The sequence below is a fragment of the Chelonia mydas genome, chromosome 3, assembly GCF_015237465.2.
Source record: "Chelonia mydas isolate rCheMyd1 chromosome 3, rCheMyd1.pri.v2, whole genome shotgun sequence".
Lineage (NCBI taxonomy): Eukaryota > Metazoa > Chordata > Testudines > Cheloniidae > Chelonia > Chelonia mydas.
In genome coordinates this window covers 111,796,037-111,818,179 of record NC_057851.1, presented here as the reverse complement: position 1 = coordinate 111,818,179, position 22,143 = coordinate 111,796,037, and the positions used below count along the sequence as shown (strand labels likewise).

The 22,143-nt window shown below is 39.0% G+C and overlaps 1 protein-coding gene across 1 annotated transcript in view; it reads left to right on the top strand.

Moving 5' to 3' along the window:
- Positions 1 to 22,143, top strand: part of SYNE1 (spectrin repeat containing nuclear envelope protein 1) — a 497,076-nt gene that overhangs the window by 261,794 nt on the left and 213,139 nt on the right. The window contains 12 exon segments of the mRNA XM_043543166.1: positions 1,210 to 1,382; positions 2,174 to 2,327; positions 3,487 to 3,630; positions 5,290 to 5,454; positions 9,290 to 9,607; positions 10,030 to 10,185; positions 11,000 to 11,170; positions 12,319 to 12,645; positions 15,665 to 15,817; positions 17,146 to 17,313; positions 18,436 to 18,612; positions 20,170 to 20,316. Of these exon segments, the coding sequence (XP_043399101.1) occupies positions 1,210 to 1,382; positions 2,174 to 2,327; positions 3,487 to 3,630; positions 5,290 to 5,454; positions 9,290 to 9,607; positions 10,030 to 10,185; positions 11,000 to 11,170; positions 12,319 to 12,645; positions 15,665 to 15,817; positions 17,146 to 17,313; positions 18,436 to 18,612; positions 20,170 to 20,316 (2,253 nt within the window).

Below are 22,143 nucleotides of genomic sequence, written 5' to 3'. Positions count from 1 at the left end.
GATATACTGGACCATTGTGACATGGAAAATGGTGTAAATATTGAAGAAAAAAATTTCAAGATGATACGTTGTTAACTAAGGCTATAGAGAAAGTATGATATTGTTTTTAGTTACACAATCATACTGTGTCAAATGTTACAAGTGACTTAAGTGCTGTATTGTGTAACCATCACATTCTGTTAATGTAGTTTGTTATTTGTTTGTAGTAACTAATGCATTGCTCATTTAGGGGTAGATTGTGCCTCTCAGATAGAACCTTGCATTGAGGGTGTTACACTGCCACACCACGGCTGGGGGGAGTATTGCACTTAGAGAGAATATGCCAACTGATATCACTATACAGAAAACGTTGCAATGCTCTACCAAAAAAAAAAAAAAAAGAAAAGGTGGTGGATGATCATGTTTACGTTATTGTCAGTAACACTGGGCATCCCCAGCATTGTCAATCTCCAGCATTTCAAAATCCTGAGTCAGGCCCCCAAAATTATGAGAGTTGAAATCTCATGATTTTTAATCAAATCATAAATTTAGCATTCTTTTCATTTGCCTTCTGTTTTGAGGCGGGTTCAGGGTTCATGTTTTCTGATTTTTCTGCACAACCATAAGAGCTAGACAGTTACTTTTTATTTTTAATGAAAGCTGAAAATCCCATACGTACACAACTCCAGGAGCTGGGGTTTAAGAAAAACACCAAATGCTGCAAGATGTGATAAAATTGTGAGAGCTGGCGATACTGGGGTCACCAGATTTCAAAAGTCGAGGCACCGCAGTGTTGTAGGTAGGTCTTAAATAGAGTTTTATTTCAGCACCACAGCAGAAGGGCTCTTTCACCACAAAATATCTCCAGTTCTCCATGGATCACTATAGAGACAGTGAGAGTTCTAGTTCCTACTCTCTTTTTCTCTATAGTGTTCAGCTTGGAAATCTGTAGAACAAAGCCCTTTCTGCCCAGATTCCAGGAAAACTCTCTCTCTCCCTGAGTGCTAGGGTTTCTCTTATGGCCCAAACCCTTCCTTTGAAAGGCCTCTTTTACTAGGGAGACCCAGCTGTCAAGCCCACCCTCCCAATAAACAGCTTGTACAATCCATTCAAGGTGTAGTGTAGCAGCTTCTTTTCTAGTAACGTTCATTAACCATTTCCTCTTTTTGGGAGAAGGACTACATACATGTCACAACAATGAGGCTAGAACAAGGTCTGTTTGCTTTCTAGAGACTGTTATCAGTGAAGCAGGAGAAGGAAATCCAGATGAAAATGATGCTGACAAGAGGAGAATCTGTTCTGCAAAACACTTCTCCGGAAGGAGTCCCTGTCATTGAACAACAGTTACAGACACTTAAGGAAACGTGGGCTTCTCTCTTGTCCTCTTGCATTCACTGTAAAAGGTAAAAAGAGATGTGAGTGGGGAATGGTAACGGGAGACAACACAGTTGAAAATATTAGTATTATCTCCAGAAGTCATATGATTACAAGACAGGCAAGGTGGGCGAGGTAATATCTTCCATTGGACCAACTTCTGTTGGTGAGAGAGACAGCCTTTCGAGCTACACAGAGCTCTTCTTCAGGTCTGGGAAAGGTACTGAGTGTGTGTCACAACTAAATGCAAGGTGGAGCAGATATTTTTAGCATAAGTAGTGAGCACATATTCTAAGGGACCATTCAAAGTGAAGTGGCCTGCTGACACCCCTGTAGTCATAGGACAAAAATATGGTGAGCGTTACTAATTACAGACATTTCCAAGTTTCAAACAATCAAGACTATTTATCAGTAGATAGTATCTGCTCCCTAATGTATGATGAGATATAAAGTATGGTACTTGGAGTCAAGTCTTACAGATTCTATTCCTTTATACCATGCTTTACCCATATATTTACTAGAGCTAGTGCACACATGGTTGAGGGATATGCTGGGACTGCAAGCATCCTGTATCCACCACTAATGTCCTTTACTGTCCCTTTTCAGATGTGGGCAAGTAGCCTCAATATTGGTACCCTTCTATATATTAGCCAGCCAAGATCTGTAGCAGTTTTCATAGGGCAGTTCAGCATATTACATGTCTCCTTTCATTCTGTCCCCCTAACAAACCTAAAACTTGAATGACTGTTTATTGCCTTATCTAATTGCTAGAATAATATGAGATACTGAATATCAACTGATATGTATTTTTAAATTGTAGTCAGCTGGAAGGAGCGCTGTCCAAATGGACAAGTTACCAGGATGATGTTCATAAATTTTCCAGCTGGATGGACAAAGTGGAAGCGAGCATGAATGCTTCTGAGAGACAGTGTGCAGAGCTGAGGGAAAAAACAGCTGTCCTCAGTAAAGCAAAGGTTTGTTTACTGTTACTATAATCTTAAGAAAAATCCTCCGTGGTGGTATGAGTAATAGTTTTATTGTATGTTATAATGGAATAAATATTACCATGATGTCTAAACAGACAGATACAACTGTTTGATACTTAGCTTCTGTCCTGGTGTATGCACTAGAAATCAGGCAGATAGCTGTTCAGATTGAAGTCCTGTTTCCTCATTAAATTCTGCTGCTGCAGCCATTAACTGCTGCGGGGAGGAACAGTACTACAAACCATACTAGACAGGAAATCTCTCCAAGGTAGGGTGAAGTTCAAATTTTGGCCAACTGACTTAAAAAAAAGCCTTAGAGATAAATCTTCTTCAAGTTTATATTCTCATAATTCTCTATATTCTTGTTCAAAATGGCACAATATGCTATGACATTAGAATGGACATGTTTTACTTCACAGCATTGTTTCTGTGCTGGTGTATATAACTACACAGAGTGCTGGGCAACAGTGAATCAGACCCATTCTGCATTATAGTCATACGCTGCATTTAGTTAAGTAATAATGTGTTTTGAGTCAGACATTTGATATGAGTAAATAGCCAGTTCAAGGAGTTAAGGGCCCAAAGTGAAGTTTCAGGAGCTTAATCCAGGTGGTTATTAATTGCCATGCAATGTCATTATTGCTGTTATTTCTCCAGTGAAGTCTTATGCGAGGTAGTTTCTTACACACTTGCACATCCTTAACCACTTTAATATCTGAGTGCTTTTGAGTAGTGCATTAAGCAATGTGGCTAACATCTGACTGTGATTCATTCCCGCTTTCATCCTCTCCCCAGGGAGAGAGGGGTATGTGCAGTGGAGTTCTATTTTGATAGGGATCTCTGGCTTTGGATTTTTTTTCCCTAATGCATACACTGCTATGTGTTTATGAGAGAAATAGCAAGGTGGAAGAAATTAGTCTTGCACTTGGAGGAACTTGAACCATATAAATTCAGTGGGCAAAATTCCACTGTCACTTAGGCCTGTGCAGACCTATTGAGAAGAGAATCTGTAAGAGCAATATAAGTAAGCAACAAACTAATAGGCCAAAAAAACCCCACTAATTACCTTACAAACAAACAAGCTGTCTCTGGACTTGTTTGAATATTGATCATTAGTAAACCTGTTCATTTACTCTGTGTTATGCAGTTACTCAGTGAAGAAGTATTGAGTCACAGCAGCCTATTAGAGACCATTGAAGCAAAAGGCACTGGCATGACTGAGCATTATGTAACCCAGCTTGAACTCCAGGACCTCCAAGAACGATACAGGTTCCTCAAAGACAGGACAATGGTACAGTTTATCTTGTCAGTACTCCAGTGTTTTTCTTTGAGTTTGGGGTGGAGGGAGAGAGGATCTGTTTGTTTGTTTGTTTCAGAATTTTTAATGTGTATAATTTGGGGGGCAGATTTAATATCTCTGGCTATCTTGAATTCAAAAGCAAAACTCTCATTGACTTTATAATGGCTAGGATTTCACCCACCCGAAAGCTTAGAAACATCAGTGCAAATACAAAGAAGGATTTTTGTTTGACCATGAATGCATGTCATATGACAAATGTAAACACTTTGTATTTGTACTGATGTTAAGTAATTCACCAAGGGCCTACTTTTACAGTCACTACTAAATATAGTGCTTAGTACGAGGCTGAGTTCCATTGACTTCCGTGTCATATGATCCATCAAAGTAAGTGCTACACTCAATGGTAAGTGCTGGCGGGTTCCAGCACTAGCCCAGAAGGGATTTTGGAAAGTTTGATGTCAGAGAGTGATGAAGGCTGAAGCAGTTTTAATACAGTATCTTAAAATATCATGAACTTCTGAAAATTATATGTACTTGCAGAAACTCGTCTGCAGTCACACCACATTGGGCTGTGATTTTGTGGCATCTGATAAAATAATAATCAGTGAGGGCCTGGACAAAGTGTGGATGGGAAACCTAGGTGCAATAATAGTGTTGGGATTCTCTATCAGTCCTGCATAATGCTTGGGTCATTGTGGTGGAGGTGCTATCTTTTACATGAGATGTAAAAATGAAGCCTAACCCTCTTGTAGTCAGCAAAGATCTCATGGCAGATTTATTAAGCATGGGACTTAACCCTAGTGTCCTGAACAAACTTCTCTGTTGGCAATTACAGAAATCCCTCTGCAGTTTCAGTTGCAGATAATCTTTTAGTATTGCTTCTGAAAACACCATTCTGTAATGTTGCTGACATATGATGGCTATGGTGTTGTGCCCCAGATATGGCAGTGTTTTGGGGCCAGATTGTGAAATCAGAGGGACTACTCATGAAAATGATTGTTTATCAGTTTAAGTATAGGGTTCACAGTCTAGTTCTTAGTAATCAGCAAAGTTATCTTTAGATATAGCAAAACACTGTGAGATTCTCCATAAGGAATGCTATTATATACTGTAAATAAGAGGTGGAACTATTATTGTATGTAGTTGACAAGGGTCTGAATTCCTGAAAAGAAAATGGGCCAGATTCTGAGCTCACACATGTGGCAATCAGGAATAATTCCAATTAAGTCACTGGAGTTGTGCTAGTTTAAAAACAAAGTAAATGAAATAAAAAATCAGGTCCATTGTTAGTATTAATCAATGCTTTAACTATAAATGTTCTCAAACCAAAAGACCAGATCCAAATAGCCTCAAATTGAGTCAAAGTTCCCATCTGAATCTACATCTCTATCTTCATAGATGCCCCCTCTCTTTCTGTAATTACACAAACCATCCCCCTGAATCTAGACCCCCTGAACTTTGGGAAAGTTCAGCTCTAGATCCAAACTTTGTATTTCATTTCTAGGATGTATAGTTTACAATACTTAGTCCTGCCTTGAGTGTAGGGGACTGGGCTAGATGACCTCTCAAGGTTCCTTCCAGTTCTATGTTTCTATGATTCTATAATCTCTTAACTGGTTGTGGCTCAAATGAAGTATTTTTAACAAACAGGAGGCTGTAACCAAATCTGAGAAACTGCTTCACTTACATCATGAGTACCAAAGAAAACTGAAAGCCTTTGAAGTATGGCTGGAAAAGGAACAGGAAAAACTTGAGTGTTTATCATATCTTGAAGGTGATGCTCAGACACATGAGTCAACACTCCAGGACCTACAGGTATAGTATGTGTGGCATGGCACTCGATCTAAATGAATTCCATTTGTAAAATACAATAACAATAATTGCATGACAGAGAGGTTGTATTCCTTGTTTATCTTGGGGAAAAAATTAAAGCACAGTAATGCATTTATTTTGCTGTTGTTTTTTAAAACGTGTTCTAGCCATGCAAAAGACTTACAGGGCTTGATTTTCAAGTGCACTTCAACAGGTCCTCCCATTTGCAGGCACAAATAATGACATTTACTTTATATCTAACAACTTGATTTCTGGATGCAAATGAGAAGTCTATGTCACCCATTGTATTGGTACAAAATGAGAGTGAAATCCTGACTCCAATGAAATCAATGGCAAAAATCCCATTCACTTCAAAGGGACAAGCAATTCACCTCCAGCCTACTACTTCATCTTAAGAACGTAAGAACAGCCATACTGGGTCAGACCAATGGTCCATCTCGCCCAGTATCCTGTCTTCTGACAGTGGCCAATGCCAGGTGCTTCAGAGGGAATGAACAGAACAGAGCAATTATCACGTGATCCATCCTCTGCTGTCCAGTCCCAGCTTCTGGCAGTTGGCAGTTTAGAGATGCCCAGAGCATGGGGTCACGTCCTTGACCATCTTGGCTAATAGCCATTTGTGAACCTATCCTACATTAACTTATTTAATTCTTTTTTGAACCCAGTTAGACTTTTGGCTTTCACAGCATCCCATGGCAATGAGTTCCACAGGTTGACTTGTGTTGTGTGAAGAAGTACTTCCTTTTGTTTGTTTTAAACCTGATGCCTGTCAATTTCACTGGGTGACCCTTAGTTCTTGTGTTAGGGGAAGGTGTAAATAACACTTCAGTTTCTCCATACCATTCATGATTTTATAGACCTCTATTATATCCATCCCCCTTAGTTGTTTCTTTTTCTAAGCTGAAGTCCCAGTCTTTTTAATTTCCCCTCATCATTTCCATTGTCCTATTCTGCATCTTTTCTAATTCTAATATATCTATTTTGAGATGGGGAAACCAGAACTGCATGCAGTATTCAAGATCTGGGCACACCATGGATTTATATAGCCTCATTACAATATTTTCTGTTTTATTATCTATCCCTTTCCTAATAGTTCCTAATATTGTTAGCTTTTTTGACCGCTGCTGCACATTAAGCAGATGTTTTCAAAGAGCTATTTGACAACTCCAAGATCTTTTTCTTGAGTGGTAACATCTAGTTTAGACCTCATCATTTTGTATGTATTGTACAGATTATTGTTTCCAATATACATTTGCACTTCTCAATCTGCCATTTTGTTGCCTTGTCACCCAGTTTTGAGAGATCCCTTTGTAACTCTTTGCAATCAGCTGTGGACTTAACTGTCTTTACTAATTTTGTATGGTCTGCAAATTGAGCTACCTCACTGTTCATCCCCTTTTCCATAGCATTTATGAATAAATTGAACAGCACAGGTCCTAGATCTTTGAGAGACCCTACTACTTACTTCTCTCCATTGTGAAAACTGACCATTTATTCCTACTCTTTGTTTCTTATGTTGTAACCAGTTACTGATCCATGAGAGGACCTTCCCTCTTATCCCATGACTGCTTAGTTTGCTGAAGAGGCTTTGGTGTGGGACCTTGTCAAAGGCTTTCTCAAGGTCCAAGTACACTGGGGATCCTCCTTGTCCACATGCTTATTGACATCCTCAAATAATTTTATTAGAGTGGTGAGGCATGATTTTCCTTTACCAAAGCCATGTTGATTCTTCCTCAACATATTGTGGTTCATCAAAGACTTTCTTCAGTTTCTTACAGTTCCTTTTTACGGCTCAGACTATATTATTGTTGTTATTGGTACTATTCTTTTATTTAAATATACAGTGGAAGTAGAGCAAAAATATCAGGTAAAATCTAACATTTTCAGCTGAGTCATTCTTAGAGTTTCAGGGGTAGTTTGAACTCAGAACTCAAAGAATCAATGCCTTCATGAACCAAAACTGGCCAAGTGGTTCACACAAACCACTGCAAACTGAAACGGGTCAGTTTTCTACATCTCTAGATATAATATACTTTGGGCTTTGGTTTTGTTAATTGATTTACATTTTGCACAAGGACTCTTTTGTATAAGGTATTTGCTACCCAACTAGTGGGCTCAGTCCTGCTGCCTTTCAATTCCTGGTTGAAGTCCTGTTGACTTTTAGGGATTGAGTTTTGTGACTTCCAGTTGACCCCATATATCAGCCCATAAGTCCACAGTCATACCAAACTTTCTCAGTTTTGCTGACTGCAGTAAATCTGGCCTGAATTTGAGTCTTTAAAGGGAAAACTTTGTACAACTCTCAGTCTACGATATAGTTAACAGTATTTCAGAAAAGTATTGTCAGGTTCTAAAAGCCAGAACTAAAGGGATCTGAAGGTGAAACATGATACCACTTTTTCTCTAAATCAGCTGAAATAAATCCATACTATCACATTAGAGTGTGTTTTGTTCATTGAGTCTTAAGTCTTTCATGACTTAGCAACTGAGTGAGAGAGGAGTTTTTTTTTTAGTCCTGTTCTTGACCTAGCAATAACACAAAAGGGCTATACAGTATTAATCAAATATAACATATTTATAAAGTTGGTGGGACAATTTGTAATTTAGGGCTGCAAATGTGAAATACCCACTATCTTACATGTGATTTTTTAAAGGGATTAAAGTCAGTGTGGATATGCTGTCTACAAAATTATACTTTTAAAAATATTTACATGGAAGGAAAGTTTCTTAAAATTAAGGATGGGATATTTGTTCCATAGAAATAAATGTGAAAAGAAGTATATGTTTCAGGTTGCTGTGTTCTTCTCTTGTGCAGTGCTTGAACAGATGGTCCCTTCTTGGATTCTTTATTAAAGCCATTTTCATTCTCTTCCGGAATTAACAGCAGAAACCCAAGTGTGTCTTCTGTTTCAAATATCTTCATCAGAAAACTGGGGACCATCATATTCTGTAATTTGGCTAGCCCATTTTGGTATCAAATGGATTTATGACGAACCTGAATTGCACAGTCTCAAAATAAAACCAGACTGGCTTAATACCCTGGAGGAGAAAGTTAATATCAGGACCTGGCAACAGTCTAACAGAGTAAAAACCAGCATGTTGTAATTCTTAACTATAAAGGACGCTGGGAATTAGTTTGTAATTGTATATGAAATATTTACAGGGAAAATACTGTTATATTTATTACTAAAAAATCTGGGCCATAAATCTTCAAACCAGCTGTTTCCTGATTTTGTATGCCTTTTTTTCAATCAACTTTCTTTAAAACGTGGTACCCTTTGTGGCTGTTTTTACCTACATAGGGCAAAAATAAGCATCTGGCTAAGAGCAATGGAAAACAGGTCCAGGAATCTAATGAAACAGATTTGGTGTTAAAAGTTACCACATTGGCAAGCTAGTAGTATCCTGGCTGCCAGCCCAAAAGCCTCGAGTTCAAGGATGTGCTGAATGGGCTCAGGGATCCCAAGTGCCCATGCCAACAAAGATGACAAATGTTTTGGAAGTTATGATCAGCTCAGCAGCTAAGGGAGGAACATATAGCACATTTTGGCCATAAATGTATCCCTTAATTCATTGAGCAACACTAGTGATTGTGTCAAAAAAAATCTCTGCCAGGCTGGGTTAGTTAAGATGTTCACAACCAGACTACCACTGAGGTGGTATAAGGTACTCAACTTTAAATACACTGGGTCATGTCATGGCTCCATTGAAGTCAAAGGGAGTTTGGAGCTAGGGTTTTATCTACTCTGCAAAACATGCTAACCACTGTTAGTGTAAAACATGTGAAGAAGTTATCCCTGTAATTGTACACTTGCAGGAACTACAGGTCAATTGTGCAGAGGGACAGGCATTACTAAATGCAGCGCTCCATGGCAGGGAGGAGGTGATATCTTGGGGCATACCCCAGATAGAAGACAGAGCACTGGAGTCCATGCGACAGGATTGGCAAGTTTACCAGTACAGGCTTTCTGAGGCCAGGACCCAGCTAAACACCACTCTGAATAGACTGAGGTTAATGGAGAAAAAGTTTCAGAAGGTAAATGACTGGCTTAAGACCCTGGAGGAGAAAGTTAATATCAGGACCGGGCGGCAGTCTGAGAGAGCAACAAAGGAGATGCAGCTACAGCAAATGAAGGTAATGACTGTCCATCTATTTGAGCAACACTGTATATATCACACATGGTGTATACATTACAGTGTAGTTCTACTATGAAAAATGACTGTAAATACGACATTGCCATTGTCTCTCAGGGGGTCTAGATCAAACTTGCTCCGCTTACAGGTGAAGAGATGATTTTGCCAGAGCTGTAATCTCAGTGTGGGATCTGGAATTTAATTGGCCTGTAGAGTGCATTGGCACAACTGAAAGAAGAGTTTGGTCCTGGAACTGGAATCTGTTCAACTCTTTTCTTGATGAGGGAACCAGAATCGAATCCAGCACACTCTCCCATCATGGTGTTGACTGTCTCTGCTGTACTGACCAGAGTAAACAACTACATTTCCAGTGTTAAGATACATGGTTGATACACTTGGTAATGTCTGTCTTCTTTGTCTCAGAAGTGGCATGAAGAAATAACAATCTACAAAGATGATGTTGAAGAAGTTGGGGCATTAGCTCAGCAAATCCTGGAGGAAAGTCATACCACCAGTAGAATGGGAAATCAAGCTACCCAGCTTACCTCTCGGTACCAAGCTCTGATCCTTCATGTACTGGTAAGTAATGGCAATTCATTCGTTATAATATTATGCAATGTCAGCAAAGGGGGAGACACAGGTAGGTATTATTTACTGGGCACGGTTACCACAAATTATTCATTGATATAGAATCCTCAATCATATAATGTGCACATATAAGAACCCTCCCCTCTCTAGATTTCAGTGGGCTAGCTGGATCAGGGCATTGTTAATAGGAAACAGACCTTTCAGCCAACTTCTGCAGTAATCATAAATTGTCACCATGTCATGGGTGTTAAGCAATCTGTGTGAAATGTGTTGGTAGTCTGGTTCTGTTTTCCTATAGACAGTTTGTGTAAGTTATCTACATCACAAAAAATATCCTCACAGGAGATACGGACTGATACCTCTCTTGGCAGTCCCAGCAGACAACCTGAGGGTTCAGTGTGCATTGACATTGAATGAATTTTAGAGAAGTGCCTTCAGGTTGTCATGGAGGCGCATTGGTAGGGCGTTGTGGGGAAACTTGATTTCCTAGTGTAAACCAGGCCTAAATTCACTTAAAAATATAAAATAGAATTTTATCACCTGTACCCTCCCCCTTTAGTGCTAAAATATTACTCCATTTTAACATTAGTGATTGCTATACACACATGTTGAAAAGAGAATACAGAAAATCCCCATCAGAACAATTATCTGGTGGATATAAAAGGAATGAATTACAAGTCAATGAACTTCGTAAATTGATTATTCTTTCATAAAATAGTATTTTGTTGCTTTTATTAAACGTTCTCTTGTCAAGAAATGGACAATGATAAGCATTTCACTTTCTGTTTCCAACATTTGTTTGAAGGAACAAATAAAGTTCCTGGAAGAAGAGATTCGAAGTATGGAGGAGTCAGAATTAGCTTTCTGCACTTACACAGATTGGTATGGAGCCACTAGCCAGAACTTAAAAAATGTGGTAACCAAGACTGATGTAGTCGATAAAACAGCAATGGAGAAGAAAATGCAGAAACTAGAGGTACAGTACACTTGAACTTGGGATTTGTTAATCATTTTTCTTCATGAGGTAAGTCACATACACTAGTCCACATTTAATAGTGTACCTCCAGTTACTCAGAATTCTGATTCCAACAGTCCAGAGTAGTTAGCAGCATAGCAAACATTGGGTGTAAAATTTGATGTTCTCCTAGTGTGTGGAATTTGATGACATTGGATTAATAGTTTGGTAACTCTTCATAGTGAAATTCGTCTTAATCCCATTCTTCTAATAGAGGGTGTTTATATTTTGATTTAGTTTAAAATAAAAGACACCCAAATAATCATGTGGTATAAATTTTATTATAGAAATGTATTGTGGGGAACAAAACTCTTCCTTTCCTCCCACTGAACTAACCCAGTGGTAAAACTCACACTTTACCTCAGAGTTGTGAATGAATTCCTCAGTCTCCTTGCAATATTTAAAACTACTATGCCAAAGAACAGCTTTCAACTATTCCACATTATCTTGTGCACTTTGTATTTGACAAACTCCATACATAAAATTTCCTAGTTCAACTCCTGAAATTTCACCACCTCTGGCTGATTTCTAGTACATGGTTTTAAAACATTGTATCTTTAATGAAAGCTTTAATTCCTTTCTGAGATGCACACTGTTTTGTTTTTCCCGATAGCCATACTTAATAAGCAGTGGAGAATGAAAGAATTATATTTTCTTGTATCTGTTCCACTTAAGCGAGCTTTTGAAATATTGACCAAAGTGATAAACCATGTAGTATTCACACTACGTCTACTGTCAGCATTCATTATATTGCAATAAAACAGTACAGTGAATTTGAACTGTTTAGTTATGTTTTAAAGTGAATTTCTTGATTGTGAAAAGTGATGAGCTGATAGTCTTGGAGAGAGAAGTCCGGATCCTCAGTTGGCAATATTGTGTTGAATTACAGCATGAACAGCACAAGTGCAAGCTTTTCCACACTTCCCTGCTAATGCATCTCATCATGGTACTGCAAGCAGTGAGAAGTTCGCTCAATCTCTTTGGCCTCGGTAGTTTGAAAAAGACATTGCTACTAGCATCTCTTTGACATAAAAATTAAAACAAAGGAAAATGAAAGGGAAAAAGACTCAGTCTGCTTTCTCTGTTAATCTCCATATTTTCCTTCACAGCTTCTTTTGAGTGACATGGATGTAGGCCACAATTTGCTGAAATCTGCCCGTGAGAAAGGTGATCGGGCTATTAAATACATGGAGGGAAATAAAGCTGACCAGTTAAGGAAAGAGATTGGTGATTACATGGAGCAGCTTGAAGAGCTGGCCAGCTCTGTCAGGAAGGAGCATATGGCCTTAGAGAAGTGCCTCCAGTTGTCAAAGGAATTCTCAGACAAGTACAAGGCACAGACTCAGTGGCTTACAGAGTACCAAGCCATATTGCACACTCAAGTGGAGCCCAAAACTGAATTATATGAGAAGAAGGCCCAGTTATCCAAATACAAGGTAAGAATTGATGCTGTGACTCCATTGTATGAATGAAGTTTTGAGCTAGAAGTCCTTGAGGTCCAAGTTTTCAGCTGTGGGGGCCTTAATAGATTCCATGAGATCCCTTATCTGGATGCTCAAATCATAAATGCATAGTATTTGTGCCAGAGAGCCAGTGTAAGCATCCAAATGTGGAATTTGGGTGCCATAATAAATTCTCCATGTTTGAAGGTTACCCACCTGGGGCCAATTTTTGTTCTCATTTACATGGAATAAGTATGGAGTAACTCCACTGATATCAATAGTTGTTCTGGATTTAAACTAGTTTAAGTGACAATAGAATTTGACCTGCAGTCTTCTGGAACTTTTCTGTCACAGCTGACATTGCCTCCTTATGCTTTTGTTTTCTTGCTATATTTAAGTTTTCTATAGAATGGAAAATAGGTTATAGTGCTATATATGGTACTATTTACCACAAAGATAATGAGAGTTAACCTGAAAACTGAGGGCCAGATTCAGAGGTGACATAAATGATGGTGTAAATTATATGGTGGTAACTCATAGAAGTTGTTATAGTTTAAAACATCGTGGGGAATGGAAGGGCAAGGATGTAGCAGGGAAAGCAACTAATAGGAGGGTGAAAAGGAAATCAAGATAGACCTCTAATTAGTGCTTTTCCGACTACACACTGCCACCTCTGTGTGTAAATTACAAGAGTAACATGTTTAAGTTACACATTTCCTCATTTAGCTTCCCCTACTCGGGATCTGAATTACACACTTTCTGTTGCACCTTTCCTTTGTATTCCTGAAGTGCATAAGTTTTCACCTAGCGATACATGCTAATATAGATAATGTACTGCATGCGGTTGTTTGGATTGCCTGTGATTTTAACCCTGAATATTGAAGGCATGCGAACTCCTTCTCATCAGTCTACTAGTTTTATAGGTGTAATGATACAATGAATTGAGCCAAATTTTGTTCCGCAGTACACTAAAGTCAGTGGGGTTACTCTGGATTTATGCTGATGTAGCTGAAAGCAGAATTTGGCCATGCCACACATTTGGCTAATTTAAAATACCTGTTGATTTATTAAATGGTCTGAAAAATTCCAGCCTGTGTTGGCCTGAGACAAAAGATGCACAATTGAGAACTCTTCTGAGATGTTATTTTATTTTATATTATATTATTTTATTTTGTAAACTAAACCTGAAACTGAAAGTTCCAGTTTAGTTGACATGGGAGATTGTAGGCTCCAGTGCTTTTAATTTTAAAAGCATTATAAAAATATTAAGAATTAAAATAGTTTTAGAGAGACAGGGTGGGTGAGGAAATATCTTTTATTAGACCAATGTCTGTTGGTGAGAGACACAAGCTTTTGAGCCCTTCTTCAGGCCTGGGAAACATACTCAGGGTATGTCTACACTTAAAATGGTACAGTGGAACAGAGAGGGATTCTCCTGTCAGTAATCCACCTCCCTGAGAGGCAGTAGCTAGGTTAATAGAAAAATTCTTCCATCTACCTAACACTGTATAAATGGGGACTTAGGTAAGTTTAACATTGCCACTCTAGGGTGTAGATTTTTCACATCCTTGACCGACATTGGTTTTACTATCTAATTTTCTACTATTGACCAGTCCACAAAGTAGTGGAACAGATTGTTTATCACAGTAGTTAACATATATTTCAAGGGACCATTCAAGGTGAAGTGGCTTGTTAATACCCCTTCAGTCATAGGGAGGGAAGGAAGGGAGAGCGGGGAAAAAAAGGCAGTTGATGTAGGGGGTTGTTAATGGGTTACAGATTGTTGTAATAAGCCATAAATCCAATGTCTGTTCCGTCCATGATTTTTAGCATCTAGCAAAGTTACAAAGTTAAGCTCCCAGGCTCATCTTTTGAAAGTGTTGTGCAGTTTTTCTTTGAGAATAAGGACTAAGAGGTCAGATAAAGAGTGATAGTTTTGTGAAAAATGTTCGCCCACAGGTGATAAGGGTGTTTTTGTCTATTATCATTTTCCTGTGTGAGTTTATTCAAGAGCATAGTGAGTGTGATTTCACCCATATAGTTACTGGGGTATGTCAGGAACTGGATGATGTGCACCACATGTTGTGATAGGTATGACCCATGGATCTTGAATGGTGTGTTGTCAGTGGTGTTGATCATCGTCATAGTGGAGAGATGTCTACAGGTTTTGCATCTGTTGTTCTGGCAGGGTCTGAGTATGTTTCCCAGACCTGAGGAAGAGCTCTATGTAAGCTGAAAAGCTTGTCTTTCTCACCAACAGAAGTTGGTCCAATAAAAAATATTATCTTACTTAGCTTATGTCTCTAATATCCAACACGGCTACAACTACATTGCAAACAAAAATAGTTTTTTAACATTTACCATTGTACCAAGATAATAACTCTGCAAAAATAAAAATTGCATCAACGATACAAATCGCCCACCTTATTAGTGTCTTTGTAACGCAACACAGGGCTGCAGATGTTGCTTGTGACTCTCAGGCATCACTATGCCTATGAGGAAGTCAATATCTGACATCATGTGCACACACTGCCATTGTTTCATTTGTTGTTTTTAAAAAGGCAGGAATAAGGGGACAGTTGACCAGATCATGTCCCTTTGTAGAGATTCCCCTTGCATCATCCCATTAAGGGGGATGGAGTTTATCTCCTGGAAAAGGCCGTGGGGTCCATCCCCAAACCTGCAGGTTATAGCCATGTGTTCAGAGGCACTCTGCTGCTGCACCAGCTCTGGCCTCTAGCACTTGCCCCCTCCACCTCCCCCCCACACACATGCTCACTCTCTTATTGTAGCTGCCCCTAGAGTTCCTGAGGGGGCTCCAAGGAAAAAATAATACAGCCGTGGGGGCTGGTTGGGGAAGGATAGTGCCGCAGAGGTGGCTGCGCCCTCTACTGTAGGAGAAGGGGGAGCTCCATGATTAGAGGGGACCCTCTGAGCCTGGAATTTAAGGGAAGTGATCTTACCATATTCTGTTTACAGTATATTTTTTTCACTATAATGCTTGCACTTGTAGTCAGTACAACAGACGGTGCTGTCCCACGAGCCTTCGATAAAATCAGTGACTGAAAAAGGAGAAGCCCTTCTTGAACTTGTGCATGACGTTACTTTAGGGGACAACATTCAGAAACTTCAGGCCAATTACCAGGAACTCTGCAATGTGGCAAAGGTAAAAGAAATCAGCAGGGGACCTGTGGGATCCTTTCATGTCACTCACACACAGTATGAGAAATGTTTTTGTTTTTTTCCAGTTTAAAGGGTTGAGGTTTTTTCCTGTGGGTGACATTTCATCCCAATGCAGAGGGCTGGCAAAAGCCCCCTTTATGTGGGGTTTACAAGGTGCACTGGGTCTCGTGTGAGCTCTCTGCAGTGAGGTAAATTATTACTTAAGTAAATATCACAAGGAAAGCTCAAATGAGTATTGAGGTACTAGGGGAGAAGTCTCCTCTTGAAACTTATGGCTTAAAGGAGAGCGGTTAAAAGATATCAGTGACCACTCTGAACTTGAAGAGTGGGCCAACTCTATCAGAAACAAGCCTATGACCTTAGAGACTTAGCAAAGGAATTCTCAGACAAGCACAAGGCACAGATGTGTGTCTAATCATCTCATTGCATAAAAATAGTTTCCTGAGTAAATGATACTTCAAAAGTAAAAATGTCCTTGAATCACATCACCTTGTACAGTGTTCCTGCCAGATCCCACAAGCTAGGCATGGCTGAGATCACAAAGGAAAATTTACTTAAGTAATTTTAATTAGTTAATGAGTATATAATACTTTGAAAATGTAATGCTGATATATCTATATCTATATATATATAATGTGTTATTCCTAAAGCTCTTCACAGGTGATGCCTCCAACAGTACTAAGCTACAGTAAAACTGTATAGTGTCCCTTTAATTGCTATTCCACCTTCCCCTGGCGGACAAAGAGAGAACCAAATTTGTGGATGTCTTTTTGTTTTGTTTTGTTGTGTGAGTTATAATTTACAGGAACAAAATGATGCTTCTCTGAATGATTTTTATTGTGTTAGATTTGTTGTTTGGCAACCTGGGTGATTTCAACTCTATCATATATACATGAATTTAAACAGAAAAAAATCCACAGTAAAATATATTTTAAAAGGACACTATCATTTTAAAAGTAACATTCTTGTCTGTTGTTTTTTCTACTATAATTACAAGTAACGTGTGCGATTACTGTAAGTGACAAGGATTAACTACTTTTCAAGTTGATAGTCACCCTTTTAAAAAAAAACCCTCAATTTTCTTTATCATTAATATTTTTGTACTTTTTTTTAAATTGTGCCCAACCCATACTGATGCAAGAAGTTCTTCTGATGTGTTAATTGCGGTCTAGACCTATAAGCACTACTCCTATGAATAAATAGTTTGCAGGATCAGTCTCTTAGTAACTTTTCAGGTTTCAAAGCAACTTTTGACATCCTTTCTCTTGTAAGTGTCTCTAAAATTGTATTTCGGTTTATATGGTCCCACAGGCACATGTTGAAAGCTTGGAGGTGAAAGTAAAAGAGCATGAAGATTATAACAGTGACTTACAAGAAGTGGAAAAGTGGTTGTTACAGATGTCCAGCAGGCTGGTCACTCCTGACCTTATGGAGAGCAGCAGCGTAGAAATAATAACTCAGCAACTAGCCAACCACAAGGTAGGTCTTGTGTTTGAACACGTCATTTACTCAGTAAAAATAAAAAATATTACTCCAGCAATTCCCCATCTCAGTTCTGGAGCTGTAACTTTTTTATCACCCTTTTCTGTACTTACTTGAATATCTGTAACATTGACTGGGTTAACAAGAATAACTTGATGCACTCACTGTCTACATCCAGATCAGTGTGTTTCTGATTCATGTCACCTTCAGTGAGCAGCAGTGACATAATGTGAAAGTTATGTATATATGTCTTAATTTTGTATTCGATTTTCTCTATTTCATGCTGAGAAGAAGTAGACCTCAAGAGGCAGAGCTGGGCCCTCCTACCCTGGGACACTATTGATTCCTGACTCTTGGGAGGACAAAAACCTCCTAGTTTTTAGAAGAGTTTGTATTATAATTCTCTCTTGTTATTAGGTTGTAAAATACCCTCAAATACTCTCATGAAAGGCATAATTATTGCTAGCAACCCACTGCTGTGGTTAGTACACACTGAAGTTAAAGAGAGTCAAAATCCTTGCCTCAAAATGCCTTCAAACTATGGACCAGATAATGATGTCCTAACTTATTTTGGTTAGTATGTTACTCCTTAAGTAGTTTCATTGTGTGAAATCCTGGTTCCCTTGAAGTCAATGGCATAATTCCTATTTACGTCAATGGGGTTAGGATTTCATCCATTGTTCTTAATGGGACCACTTTTGGATCAATTACTGTCAACATCAAAATCTGACTCTAATATTAGATTTGACATGAAAAAGCGGTGATAAGCAGCGACAGAGAGGGACTGTTGACAAGGAAAAATGAAAGTTACTCAATTTAGGACAAAGCACATCATGTTAGTTCATTTAAGATGTTTGTAATATGTCTAGAGGATACCTATGTATGTGAATTTGCTGTATTCTGTTGATTAAGTGACAGACTAGGATCTCTTGGGTGACAAAGGCTTTAAGACCGATTGTACAGTCTAATAGCTGGAACATAACTGTTTTCTCATGAAATCTAATCACAAATACATTTAAGAAAAATATTTAAGCATATGAGTTGCTTTAAGAAGTCATCACTCAGAAGTGGTTTTACTATCTAAGTATTTCTTTATGGGTTTTTTAACTTTTTTTTTAGGCAATGATGGAAGAGATTGCAGGATTTGAAGACCATTTGAACAGCCTTAAAAATAAAGGTGACTATTTGATCAATCGATGTGCAGAACATCTTCAAGCAAAATTTAAGCAAAACACACAAACCCATCTGCAGGGGACAAAAGACAGTTATTCAGCCATATGTAGCACAGCTCAGAGAGTAAGTCTTTTTTTTTTTTCAACAATGTATATCGGATATAACTATAAGCAACATGCTGGTTATGTACAGTATTGTAGTAATTCTGTGCAGGATGGGAATAATGTATTAGAATTTCTGAAATAATTTGATGTTTCATGAAATTGTTTAAAAACTGACTCTACATGTTACTAATGTAACTGTGCCATCATTCCTTATGCTACAGATAAATTGATTAAAGTGGCCATTTTTTGTCATAATTTGTACTCCACATAAGCCCAGATTGATTTAAAATCCCTATTTACAGGGGTATGCAAATGTATTATTAATATAAAATCAGAGAAACATGGTCTCCATCCAGGAAGTGACTAAGTTTTTTCATCAAATTTTAGAAAAAGAGTTTGACTATATTTTATTATTAAAGCATAAAGGTTAAGTTTGGCTAAATAAATAAATAAAATCCACGTGTATAGCTCCATGCAGTATATAATAAAAGGTGTTAAAAATCAGCTGAGGTCGAAATTCTGTTGAAGTTTATTTGTTTTAAGCAAGCTTAGGTTTAGACTGAGTCATATAGGCCCAGATTCTGCAAACACTTGCCCACTCGCTTCACTTTACGCAGTATGAGTTGTCCCAGTGAACTCAATGGAATTGTTCACAGTGGGTAAAGTGAAATATGTTGGTAATTCTTTACATGATTGGGGCAGTAGTGAAGTCTTTATCAAGAGTCAATATCACTCTTTTTAGAGTGAAATTCATCCCTATTAAGACAACCTTGTGTGGAGTCCTCTTCATTGGGGTGAACTTCATACTTAGTGTCAGCAGTTTAGGAACATCCGTCACTAGGAACTGATGATGTGCTAGGAAATTTTATCTTCCCTGGCACAATAGAAGAGTCTTAGCTCAGCCATCCTGTTGATCCAGTTAGCAGAAAGGGCCATTTTCTTTAAAAAAGTGCCTCTACACTGCCCCCCCACATAGATGGACTTGTATCTACAAGGCATAACCAAGCCTTTATTTGAAAATTTCTTTATTAAAAGTCCAGAGCTTAAATTTTCAACACCTAATTAAGCATCATTAAAGAAATTGACAGTAGCATATGCTTTCCCATTAAGAAAAATAAATATTAACATGCCAAATAAGCAACAGTCATCGCCATTCAGAGTTATTAATCTAAACTCCCTGAAAAGTGTGTGAAATTGCCTCATCCTATTCAATTAAGGTATATTACATTATATTTCTAGAATGTGATGTAGCTGAAGTACAAAAACAGGATATTCTGGATGTTATACTAGACTGATTTCGTGTTTTTTAAAGCATCTGAAGTTTGAATAAGATTAGAGAATTTAATGTGCACTAGGGAACTTCTAGTGCTTTCCAGCAAGTTCCACCATGGGTCAGTTAGTGCACCATGGTGCAGGCACCGTGTAGACAAGCCCTTAGTCTCTCTTGAAAATTTTACCTAATATCTGAAAAATACAGCTTGGTTGGAGTTTGAGAGACCTGCATTTTATATTCTCTTCCTTTTTTTTTATATCAGTGTCAGAAGTGTCAATGACCTTACTGTTCTTTTTATTATAGGTGTACCAGAGTTTGGAACATGAACTCCAGAAGCATGTTAACCATCAGGATACTCTACAACAGTGTCGGGCTTGGCTCTCTACAGTCCAACCAGAGTTAAAACCAAGCATGTGGCCACCTTTCAGCCTGACAGATGCAGTTAAGCAGGTAAAAGTTGTGCACATGAGCAACATTTTGAGCAAACTGGGTTTATACACTCAATTATCCTTTTTGGTGTGAATCCAAGTAGGTGCTTAATATTAGCAGAAAACTGCCTCTGTGGCTCTTCACTCATGGAAACTTCAGCGCCTCACTGGCTACTCCCAGTTCCAAGGGTTAAATGTTCATGCACTAGGGGCAGCATAATGCAGTTTTAGGCACCATGCACCTACTCCATCCTAGGACTGTGTGACTCTTGCTAGTCCAGCATCATAAGTGAAAATAAGATATTTGAACATAAAGTTGAGCAACTCAGTAAACATGCTCAGAGATTTCATTGTAGAGCTTAACACTGAGTTTCCCTGTCTGCCTAGCCACCCATCTATCTATTTGTCTATTTATGTTCTTGTACCAGCCCCATTACAGTGGTGTCATTGGCGCATAGTGGTGTCATAGGAAGATTTTTAAAAGGTTTCAGCCTGAGGTTATTGGGTTAGAATCATAGAATCATAGAATATCAGGGTTGGAAGGGACCCCAGAAGGTCATCTAGTCCAACCCCCTGCTCAAAGCAGGACCAAGTCCCAGTTAAATCATCCCAGCCAGGGCTTTGTCAAGCCTGACCTTAAAAACCTGTAAGGAAGGAGATTCTACCACCTCCCTAGGTAACGCATTCCAGTGTTTCACCACCCTCTTAGTGAAAAAGTTTTTCCTAATATCCAATCTAAACCTCCCCCATTGCAACTTGAGACCATTACTCCTCGTTCTGTCATCTGCTACCATTGAGAACAGTCTAGAGCCATCCTCTTTGGAACCCCCTTTCAGGTAGTTGAAAGCAGCTATCAAATCCCCCCTCATTCTTCTCTTCTGCAGACTAAACAATCCCAGCTCCCTCAGCCTCTCCTCATAAGTCATGTGCTCTAGACCCCTAATCATTTTTGTTGCCCTTCGCTGGACTCTCTCCAATTTATCCACATCCTTCTTGTAGTGTGGGGCCCAAAACTGGACACAGTACTCCAGATGAGGCCTCACCAGTGTCGAATAGAGGGGAACGATCACGTCCCTCGATCTGCTCGCTATGCCCCTACTTATACATCCCAAAATGCCATTGGCCTTCTTGGCAACAAGGGCACACTGCTGACTCATATCCAGCTTCTCGTCCACTGTCACCCCTAGGTCCTTTTCCGCAGAACTGCTGCCTAGCCATTCGGTCCCTAGTCTGTAGCGGTGCATTGGGTTCTTCCGTCCTAAGTGCAGGACCCTGCACTTATCCTTATTGAACCTCATCAGATTTCTTTTGGCCCAATCCTCCAATTTGTCTAGGTCCTTCTGTATCCTATCCCTCCCCTCCAGCGTATCTACCACTCCTCCCAGTTTAGTATCATCCGCAGGTTGTCCCTGGCTGACAGCTTTCTTGTGGAGTTCTGCCAGGGAAAGGAAGCAAGGAGACATGTAGGCTCCCCAGAACCTCACACTAAAGTATGGGACTTGAAAAAATGCATCCCTTCCACACACTCCAATGGAAACCAAACAGTGACGGGTGGCAGACACTCCTTTTCAGGGCACATCAGCACTTGGAAGTTGGTACAGAAGATCTGTCCCCAGATGCTTCCAGGATTTTTTTATTTTATTTTGAAGCGCAGAAGGCTAAGTTCAAAGCTGAACAGTTCCTCTATCCACAGCTGAACAGGGGAGTTCTCTCAGATCCTAGAACCACTGAAAATAAGGTTGGCTTTTGGATAGGAATACTGACTGTCTCAACCATCAGGACTAGGAGACCTTGGTAGCAGTGGTGATGATGATGATATAAATGACAAGACAGGTAGATAGTGGAGCGC